The following is an 11,844-nucleotide window of genomic DNA, read 5'->3' on the forward strand; positions in this document are numbered from 1 at the left end:
TCAAACACTATTTTGAGGGTCAGAATGCAACTGCCTCTGTGCATTAATCAACAATTCATGTGCAATATCAGAATTCCTCTCAATGTCAGAAAAAAGGTCTTTATTCAAGGCTTTTAGGTTTGACTTGAGCAGTTTCAACTTCCTCACCACCTTATACATCATAGTCCCATGCACACCATTATTCCAACCATTCTCAACAATCACCAAGAAATCAGGTACTCCAGTCCACATATTGAAAAATTTGAATGGCCTCTTCTGTCTCAAATTAGTATCACCTAATCTAATGAAGCATGGGCAATGATCATAATCACCCTCAGGAGCATAATGAGCAAAATGATCAGGCCATTTAGACACCCATTCATCATTCACAAGTACCCTGTCAATCCTACTGAAAACCCTAGTAGAGCTAGGTTGTTTATTGTTCCAGGTAAAGAATGACCCAGTACATTTCATATCCTATAAACCACATCTATCAATGGTGTCCTGAAAAGGCATAGTCTCAGTATCCTTAACAGGTAAACCAATTTTTTCATCCATATGTAAGACATTATTGTTGGAGTTAGTGTCCTCCACAATAGTGCGTTAACATAATAAATCTCATTAATGGAATATCATCAGATATTTAATTATTTGATCCTCGTCAGTTGATTAACGTAAATCGATAACGGTTGGCTGACTAGAGTTTGACGTTATTGTCGTGAGACGACGGTGATCAACTGACCCCTTTCGGTCACACCTAAAGGAACGAACCCCAATAGATAACTAATTAATTGTATGAGATACAATTTGTTTAGTCCCTTGATTTTTAGACTAAGAGGTTAGTCGATTATTTTTAGAGAGATTTCGAGTTGCGAACTCGAGGAGCGGCAGTTATTATTTAATTATGCGATAATTAAATAATAAGTTTTGGGAAACGGGTTTTAGTTAATTAATCGTAATTTACTAAAATTGTACTAATTGATTAATGTGATTAATATTAGTACGTAAATAATATGTGTAGCGGTACACGTATATTTACGGAGTGATTTGGACGAAATTAATTGGAAGTATTTAAACATGATACGATGTTTAAATAATATTTACACGTATTTGTGCGACAAATATAAGAAACAATATTGACCCGTAAATGGGTAATTGGACCGTGTAAAATAGAGTGTAGTGCATGATCATTACACTTTGCTTATATTTCTTCCATAATTGTCATATGATCATTATGTGTCATAATGCATTGGACAATTATAAAAAAAAAAAGAGAAACAACTCCCTCACTCCACCTCCACTCACCCGCCACTTTCCCCCACATATACTCCATCAATTGTTCACATTTTTACTCCACCTCACTTATTCACTCTACCATTTTGTATGTGAACTATTTTCCTCTATCTCTCTAAAAAATAATAATCATCTCTACTAAGTTGTTAGTATACATAAATAATATTACTAAGATTAGTTAGTAATATTTCTAATAATAATCAAGGGTACAATATTAATAAGTTCTAGTTCTATACATGTTAATATTTTTGGGTTAGTTCTTGGGTGCAACAAGAAGGAGATCTTCTATTTTGAAGATTTGTAAGGAGGATCTTCCATTGGTATAAGCTCAAGAACAAGCTAGTAAGGTGAACTAGTTGAAGGAAATGTAAATTCATATACATAAATAACATACTCATATATGCTAAACTAATTTGTCATAAAATTAAAACGGATTTTATGCATGCAAACAATAATATAAATAGAGGAGAAATCATGTCCTTACATTGTATATTTCGGCTATTAGGGCACAAGAGAGATCACCTTTCTCTTCTTGTTCTTGAGCTTTTCCAATGGAAGAACAAAGATCTAAGTGTAAGATCTCTCCCTATGCTTTATACCCAAGGCTTTCACTTAATCTAATTAATATTATGAATACTAGTATAATATTAATCTTATGAAAATTGAACCAAAATAGTTGATATTTTAGCTCCTAAAACCGGGTAGAGGAGAAGAGATTTGGAGTAAATAATCTCTTTAATTTATCATAAAATGTAGAGAGGAAATTATCTTTCTAACTCTAGAAAAATAAAATGTGAATTGAATGAATAAAAATTAGAGAGAAAACTCTCTAAAAGCCCCTAGGAAAACCGGTGGGTGGGGTGCTTTTTGGGGAGCCAATGCATGCCCATATTGGTCTTCACAAGGAGAATAGGGTTGCATGGCTACTTAGCTATTTCATCATTATGTTTTCTATTAAGATTTATAAACACAATTCTAGCTAATACACCTCCAATATTTCGGCACTTTACATATTATGGTGTCCATATTATTTTTGTCAATTGTCTATATGTTACATGTCACATGTCACATATATTTGATATGTAATTTTTTATCATATTAAAAATCAACGTATTAATAAAATACGTCACATACAAAAATTGACTTAGTAATCTCATAATTACTTGTGCCAAAAATTTTACTAATTTATAAATCACAACTGATTGTATTTATAACAATTCATTCAATTTAATTGTTACATTAAACAATTATTTCATCCGAGTAATGATACAATTCAATTACTCAGACCGTATCTTATTTAATCACATTTCAATATGATACGTAGATTTTACTTCCAAAATCGTCCGTCAATTTTCAAGTAATTTAATTAACTCGCAACATTATACGATCAATTAAATAATCAATTAAGTGTATTGCCCTAAAGGTATGACCTAGAGGGTCAACTGATCACCACCGTCACACGACAGTAATGTCAAACTCTAGTCAGCCAATCATTACCGATATATGTTGACCAGTTGACAGTAACAATATTACTTCCCAATTGTATTCTTTAGAATGAGATTTAATGATGATATTAAAATCACATGATCGCACTATTGTTGAGGACACATTTCCCAACAATCTCCCACTTGTCCTCGACAAGTGTGCGTCACCAATTCTCTTGTCCTATTACTATCTCCCACTCAATGCAAGGTGTCTTTCAGGTCGTACTTGCAAGTGATCATATCGAGAGTGGTTTCCTCGATCTGGAGAATAACTGATTGACCGGATTTATCCACTCTGGATACCTTCCGAGCGTGGCCACGCATTTCCAGTTCATTACTCCTCGAGTGGCCCTGAGATATTGTTATAACCCTGACAAGGGGTGGACAATTCCTATCGCACTCATTCCCTTCGACTAGCCACAACCATCATAACCCAAAATATGCCCATTTGACCCCATTTACGAAGGTCGTAGTAACACAAATCAAAGTTAATCAAAACTGTGCCATCTTAGGTGAATAGTCTTTAGTCAAAAGAATCGACTCATTTGAATACTATAGTAGCTCTCGCCACGACCAGGCTATATAAATTTGCGAGAACTCTATAAGCGGTCATTAGGCCCGACAAAAAGTTCCTAACTTGACCGCCTATGTGATCGACTAGTCATCTCACATGACTCTATGGCATTTGAACTTGCCATCAATCGCATCACACTCTAGTCACTTCGAGACGTCACCTCATACAAGTAACTATGGGCAAAACAATGTTAATCCATGTTCACTTTAACGGGGTTCAATTGTCTCTACAACCCGTTTGGATGTAACAAAGTATAAATTAAGGATAAAAGACAAATGCGATTATGAACATGAACAAAAACAACACTTTTATTTCATTTCAAAATCTAACAAAAATTTGGTACACGTTTAAGTCCCATGGACGCAACATGCCCATCATGCTTAGCTTGCGATAAAGGCTTGGTGAGCGGATCGGCTATGTTGTCATCCGTCCCAACCTTACAAATCGCAATTTCCTTTCTTTCAATGAAATCTCTTATTACATGATACTTTCTAAGTACATGTCTAGATCTATTACTAGACTTTGGCTCCTTAGCTTGGAAGATCGTCCCACTATTATCACAATAGAGAGTGATGGGATCATCGGCGGTAGGTACTACTTTTAGACCTTCCGTGAATTGCTTGATCCACGTAGCTTCCTTGGCGAGCTTCGATCTTTGCTATGTACTCGGCCTCCGTTGTCGAATCCGCGATTCTGACTTCCTTGAAGCTTCTCCACCTACGGCACCACCATTGAGCATGAAAACAAAACCGCTTGTGATTTCATGTCATCTCTATCTGTTTGAAAACTTGAGTCCGTGTATCCTGTAACACGCAACTCGGTGTCTCCTCCAAACACAAGGATAGAGTCCTTAGTTCTTCTCAAGTACTTAAGGATGTTCTTGACAACAATCCAGTGACTCTCACCTGGATTTCCTTGATATCTACTCGTCATACTCAAGGCATACGAGACATCGGGACGTGTGCATATCATGGCGTACATGATTGATCCAACAGCGGAAGCGTAAGGGATCAACTTCATGCATTCAACATCATGGGGTTCGGAGGGACATTTAGTCCGGCTCAATATCGTTCCGGTTACCATAGGTACCAAACCCCTTTTGGATTTGTCCATGCTTAATCGTCGAAGAATCTTATCAACATAAGACTCTTGACTTAGTGCCAATATCCTCTTGGGTCTATCTCTATAGATCCGGATACCTAATATGCGTTGTGCCTCTCCTAAATCCTTCATTTGGAAGTGGTTACCTAACCACTTCTTAATGAAGACAACGTTGGAATATCATTTCCAATGAGTAGTATGTCATCGACATACAAGATTAGGAACACAACATTGCTCCCACTGAATTTCATGTATAAACATGGTTCCTCAACATTTCGAGTGAAACCATTTTCTTTTATAACATGATTGAATCGATGATTCCAACTTCTAGATGCTTGCTTAAGACCATAAATGGATCTCTTAAGCTTGCACACTTTGTTAGGATTTTTAGAATCAACAAAACCTTCGGGTTGTATCATGTACACCTCCTCTTCTAAATGCCCATTTAGAAAAGCGGTTTTGACATCCATTTGCCAAATTTCATAATCATGAAATGCGGCGATCGCTAACAAAATCCGTATGGATCTTAGCATGGCTACGGGGCGAAGGTCTCATCATAATGGAGACCTTGGACTTGGGTAAATCCTTTTGCCACTAGCCTAGCTTTGTAGACATCGTCATGTCCTTCTATGCCATTTTTGACCTTGAATATCCATTTGCATTGGAGGGTCTTGCCCCTTTAGGCAAATCTACCAAGTCCCAAACTTGGTTTTCAAGCATAGAATCCATTTCGGATTTCATGGCTTCAAGCCATAAGGTGGAATTAGGACTAGAGATTGCGGCCTTGTAGGTGGCGGGCTCGTCACTTTCCATAAGTAACACATCGAGTGTTCCATCTTCTTCGATAAGTCTCACATATCGATCGGGATGGCGAATTACTCGGCCCGTCCTTCTTAGTGGAGGAGGTACAACCGCGTTAGACGACGAAGGAACATCTTCTTGCGTCTCTATCTCGGTTTGTGGCTCTTGAACTTCATCAAGTTCAAAATTTCTCCCACTCTGTCTTTTAGAAATAAATTCTCTTTCTAAGAAGACTGACCTCGCAAGACACAAACACTTTATGATCTTGAGGTTTGTAGAAGTAATACCCTCGAGAGGTCGAGGGATAACCTACAAAGATGCATTTTTCGGATCTTGGGGCTAGCTTGTTGTCGTTCTTAGTTTTGACGTAAGCATCACATCCCCAAATCTTCATATAGGATATATTTGGGATCTTACCCGTCCACATCTCACATGGAGTCTTTTCGGTGGACTTTGTGGGACTATTATTCAAAGATCGAATTGCGGTTTGTATCGCAAATCCCCAAAACGAGTTCGGTAACTCGGTTTGACTCATCATGGATCGAACCATATCTAGTAAGGTTCGATTTCTCCTTTCGGCAACACCATTAAGTTGAGGTGTTCCGGGTGGAGAAAGTTGTGATATAATACCACGACTTTTCAAGTGTGAATCAAATTCAAGGCTAAGGTATTTACCACCACGATCGGATCGTAGTGCCTTAATCCTTTTGTTCAATTGGTTCTCTACTTCGTTTTGGAATTCCTTGAATTTCTCAAATGCTTCACTCTTATGTTTCATTAAATAGATATACCCATATCTACTTAAGTCATCGGTGAAGGTTATAAAGTAGTCATAATTACCACGAGCGGTGATACTCATTGGTCCGCATACATCGGTGTGTATGAGTCCTAATAGCTCACTAGCTCGTGTCCCTTTACCGCTAAAAGGATTACGAGTCATTTTGCCAAGTAGGCAATATTCGCATGTACCAAATGATTGATAATCAAATGGTGTAATCACATTAGTAGAAATTAATCTTTTGATGCGATTCTCGTTTATGTGACCTAATCGACAATGCCAAATGAACGCTTCACTTGGGTCACTTGTTTTGAGTTTCTTTGATTGAATGTTATAAATATCATTAGTCGGTTTTGAGGTCTCTAAAATGTAAATGCCATTTATGGAAGAAGCTTGGCCAATAACCAAATCATTCCTAGAAATAGAGCAACGATTGTTCTTAATGACAAAACAAAAACCGTCCATGTCTAGCATGGCGATTGAGATAATGTTTTTAGAGAGCGTAGGAACATAAAAACAATTATGCAAATACAACTCAAAACCGTTTGGCAAAGCTAAAACATAAGTTCCTTTGGATTCGGCCGCTACCCGAGCTCCATTTCCAAGTCGAAGATCCACATCTCCCTTGCTAAGCTTCTCCACATCTCTTAAACCCTGTAAATGATTACAAAGGTGAGAACCACAACCGGTATCTAGTACCCATGTCGTAGTGGAAGTATAATTTATATCAATAACATAAATTTCTTTAGGAATTGTACCTTTTGGAGTAATGAGTCCTTCCCTTATATTTCGCAAATACATAGGGCAATTCCTAAGCCAATGTCCCATGCCATAGCAATAATGGCACTCATCATTAACTTGCTTGAAGTTTTTGACTTTCTTTGCTTTCTTCTTGAACCTCTTGCCCTTTGAAGCAAGAACTTGATTGCTAGAGCTCCCACTAGCTTTGGCATCTTTATCTTCCAGAGACAAAGACCCTATAGATCGTATGAGGTAGTCTTCCTGAGACGGACTCACACGAGGTCTAGTAGTAGTGGGTGGTTTAGAAGAAGTGATGAAATTTAGGTTTCCATCCGAACCTATCCCGAAATAAAGTTCTCTAGTTGTATCGAAATTATTGTTGGAGCATACGTCGTCAAGAACATGGTGATATGACTCAATAGTAATTGGTGCGGTAGCATTTGATGGATTCATTGTAATGCACTACAAATATGGAGGAAAGGAAATATTAACATTTGTCTTTTTAAATCATACTTGCAAATTTAACAAGATATGAACATTTATATAGTGACCTCTACCCAACTATAATAAATGATTCCAAGACCCAAATTCATATCGACTTAGGCACGGTGGGGCCGATACATCCTTTATCAATATAACTCGGTGGATTAACGTTTAATCGATTCTACTTTTAGAACTCTTGGTCGATAATATTACATTAACAATTATCTATAGCCCAAAACACATCGACAAGGGCACGGTGGGGCCGATACATCCCTTATCAAATACTTTTGTTGAGTTCAATCCAAATTTCGAATAAATGTGTCCATGATCCAAACCCACATTAACTTGGGCACGGTGGGGCCGATACATCCCTCATCAACATGAATTCGGTGGATTAAAATTCATCACCCACTTCCCCTACGTAACAAGGTTTGTACCCCGGTGGGGCCGAGCGCACTCCCTCGCGAAATAGGTTTTCATGGTTTCTACTATTTGGTAAGGCTATGTCTCAATTGATAGTTTTAGCGAGAGGTCATGTCAAATTATTATCTATCACGTTTTAAGTGAACTAAAGCGGTGAACTACGATAATTATATTTGACACGGTCGATAAACTCGATAAAATAAGACAATGCATGTTTAGTTATGGCGATTTAGCGATGCATGTGACATAAAATAAAATGCAAGCATAAAGATAAATAAATCCTAGTATGGCCTTTCCTAAAATAGAAAAACTATTAATCTATTACATATTCGGAAACCAACTCCATTGGTCCCTTGAACTTCGGTTGTGGCACACATCTCGAGGTAACACCGTCTTTATGTATCGCCATTCTTGAAGAAATCCGTCTTTTGGAACTCCGGAATGAATAAAATTACATAATAAATTACATAATTTCCTATTATACATTTGTAACTAAAATAAAATAAATCTATTAAATTACAAAACGGTGATACGAGATCACAATAAAAATTACAACCGAATCGATATTCCCATACATTTCGGGAAATACCAATTAAAATCTAAGGCCATACTAAGTAAAATTACATAATTCAAAATTACATAAATTAAAATTATGACAATCATAAAGAAAAATGCAGCATTATAATATGTATGAACATGCTCAATTTTATGCTAAATCGCCTTTTAATTAGCCAATATCGTATATTACTCGGTTTTTACGGATTTGCGTGATTTCAACATTTTATAATCACAAAAATACATAAACTCATATTTATGCATAAGTTAATTACCCTAACCTCTTAGGACTCAAAATATAGTCTTCACTAATAATTTGACCATAATTAACTTTTATTTACAAAATTGTTCATAAATGGACCAAAATTACAAAAATAAGCTATTAAACTTCAAATAAATCACAAAATTTCAAATAAATTCAAAATTTGAAATTTAAATTCATGAACATTCTGGAAAAATCCATGACACTCATAATGTTCAAAATCTTAGGTTAAAAATTTGAAAAATTTAGGAAAAACAATGTTGCGGTTTATCGATATTTAATAAAATAATCATAAAAACATGGAAAAATTATTTTCATTAACTTTTCAATTTTAGATCTGAAAAACACAATAAAATGCAACATTAGACGTTTTTCCTAAGTCATAGATTACGTTTTATTAATTTTACACTAATAATGTCACTATTTATGCTAATTTTTCTTCAAAAATTCATAAATCATGCTAAAAGACTTCTTTATAGCCAATTATTTTACACACATTTTGTAAAATTGCATGTGATAACATATTAATTTTCTATGACCAGATTCGAAATTTAACTCATATTAACCTATTTTTCTCTTAAATCCGAATTTAATAATGAAAAATTCATTTTTCGAGCATAACAAGTCCAAAAATTATGAAAATTTACAGGTTATCTCAAAATAATATATGTAACAACATATCCAAAAACCAAGTGAAAATTCGAAGTATACTATTTTTAGACCAAAAATGACATTTTTACTCATAAAATCACATTTAAATGCCATTATTGTAAAATATGAACAATAAAAATCCGAAAAATTAACCAAAATATCCTAAAACACTTTAGGACCAGAAATATTAACATGCATGTAATAATTTCGTGATATATCATAATAACACAAATTTTACAAGTTTTATTTTGTTATTCATATAACTCGGAAAAACTTTTAACCAATTTGCATGCAAACAACCGTGGCTCTTGATACCGATTGAAGGAAATGTAAATTCATATACATAAATAACATACTCATATATGCTAAACTAATTTGTCATAAAATTAAAACGGATTTTATGCATGCAAACAATAATATAAATAGAGGAGAAATCATGTCCTTATATTGTATATTTCGGCTATTAGGGCACAAGAGAGATCACCTTTCTCTTCTTGTTCTTGAGCTTTTCCAATGGAAGAACAAATATCTAAGTGTAAGATCTCTCCCTATGCTTTATACCCAAGGCTTTCACTTAATCTAATTAATATTATGAATACTAGTATAATATTAATCTTATGAAAATTGAACCAAAATAGTTGATATTTTAGCTCCTAAAACCGGGTAGAGGAGAAGAGATTTGGAGTAAATAATCTCTTTAATTTATCATAAAATGTAGAGAGGAAATTATCTTTCTAACTCTAGAAAAATAAAATGTGAATTGAATGAATAAAAATTAGAGAGAAAACTCTCTAAAAGCCCCTAGAAAAACCGGTGGGTGGGGTGCTTTTTGGGGAGCCAATGCATGCCCATATTGGTCTTCACAAGGAGAATAGGGTTGCATGGCTACTTAGCTATTTCATCATTATGTTTTCTATTAAGATTTATAAACACAATTCTAGCTAATACACCTCCAATATTTCGGCACTTTACATATTATGGTGTCCATATTATTTTTGTCAATTGTCTATATGTTACATGTCACATGTCACATATATTTGATATGTAATTTTTTATCATATTAAAAATCAACGTATTAATAAAATACGTCACATACAAAAATTGACTTAGTAATCTCATAATTACTTGTGCCAAAATTTTTACCAATTTATAAATCACAACTGATTGTATTTATAACAACTAGTATAGAACCCGTGCTACAGCACGGCATTTTTAAGATAGAAACTATAAAGAGAAGGTTCAATAAAATTATTTGCATAAAATATATGTACTTTTAAGTTAATATTATAATATAGTAAATATAATAATAGTAAGGAGGAAAAAAAAAAGTTTACTACTGTGAAAGTACAGTTGAAATTAAGTTAGTCTTGTCTCAAACTATTAATAATAATACTATAATGTTAACTCAATAAGGGGAACTAATTTATGAAATTAAGTTAGATGTAATTATAATTAAAAAACCTATTAGCCTTAACAAAAAAGCGGTAGAAATAATATACTACGCGTTTAAAGAGATCAGCACAATCAATTCAAAATCAATTAGTTTAAATAGTAGGCCCAACTTAGAACGTGATTTGTGGTGCTTTCAGTCCATAAGGCAAGCCCATCAAAGTAGGGAGCATTTGGGCGGGAAAATACTAAGAGAATTTTATTCTCTTAGTAGTAGGGGGATTCATTCAATTTAATTGTTACATTAAACAATTATTTCATCCGAGTAATGATACAATTCAATTACTCAGACCGTATCTTATTTAATCACATTTCAATATGATACGTAGATTTTACTTCCAAAATCGTCCGTCAATTTTCAAGTAATTTAATTAACTCGCAACATTATACGATCAATTAAATAATCAATTAAGTGTATTGCCCTTTAGGTATGACCTAGGGGGTCAACTGATCACCACCGTCACACGACAGTAATGTCAAACTCTAGTCAGCCAATCATTACCGATATATGTTGACCAGTTGACAGTAACAATATTACTTCCCAATTGTATTCTTTAGAATGAGATTTAATGATGATATTAAAATCACATGATCGCACTATTGTTGAGGACACATTTCCCAACACTAGTTTGTGCCCTTTTTACCACAAATTCAATGTAAGGAAATTGTTCTTTCCTTTTATGCTTTCATATTAGCATGCATGTTACATAGATCACCTAAATGATAATTTATGAGATAAATTAATTTTATTAGAGAGTCTAATATGGATCTATGATCTTTCAATTATTAAAGTCCCCCATAACAATCCACGGTTCCTTTAGAGTCAGTCTCACCATAGCATCCCATAAAGACATCCTTTCCTCAATTTTATTAAAACCATAAACAAAGGTAACATAGAACATAGAATTACTGATAATATCCTCCACCTTAATATGGATAAATTGAGCCTCCATATCCAGGACAGTCACATTGTATTTCATATCCTTTGAAAGTAACCAAATCCTCCCACCATCATGATACTGATGATTGATAGTATTGCCACCCATTACACAAGCTATCCACTACCTTATTTAGAGATCCAGGTTTAACCCTGGTCTCAAGGAGCCCAAATAGGTCCACATTAGCATTATGCAGATACCATAGAATATCTTTTTGTTTGTCCAAGCTATTCAGGCCCCTAACATTCCACACACCTATGCTACCCATTAGAGGCCGAAGCCTCCCCTCCTCCTCCTTTGTCAATCATTGGTGCCACACTAGCCATTTCCTT

At 34.8% G+C, this 11,844-nt stretch overlaps 1 protein-coding gene across 1 annotated transcript; it reads right to left on the minus strand.

Moving 5' to 3' along the window:
- LOC141617912 (uncharacterized) lies at nucleotides 1–453 on the minus strand. The gene has a single exon (XM_074435042.1). It carries the CDS (start codon nucleotides 451–453, stop codon nucleotides 1–3), a length of 453 nt encoding a protein of 150 aa, XP_074291143.1.
- Between the last annotated feature and the right edge of the window lie 11,391 nt (nucleotides 454–11,844).

This window comes from Silene latifolia, chromosome X (genome assembly GCF_048544455.1).
Source record: "Silene latifolia isolate original U9 population chromosome X, ASM4854445v1, whole genome shotgun sequence".
NCBI classification, from domain to species: domain Eukaryota; kingdom Viridiplantae; phylum Streptophyta; class Magnoliopsida; order Caryophyllales; family Caryophyllaceae; genus Silene; species Silene latifolia.

Excerpts from the sequence above, each read along its gene's own strand:
- LOC141617912 (XM_074435042.1), bottom strand. The coding sequence starts at position 453 with ATGAAATGTACTGGGTCATTCTTTACCTGGAACAATAAACAACCTAGC.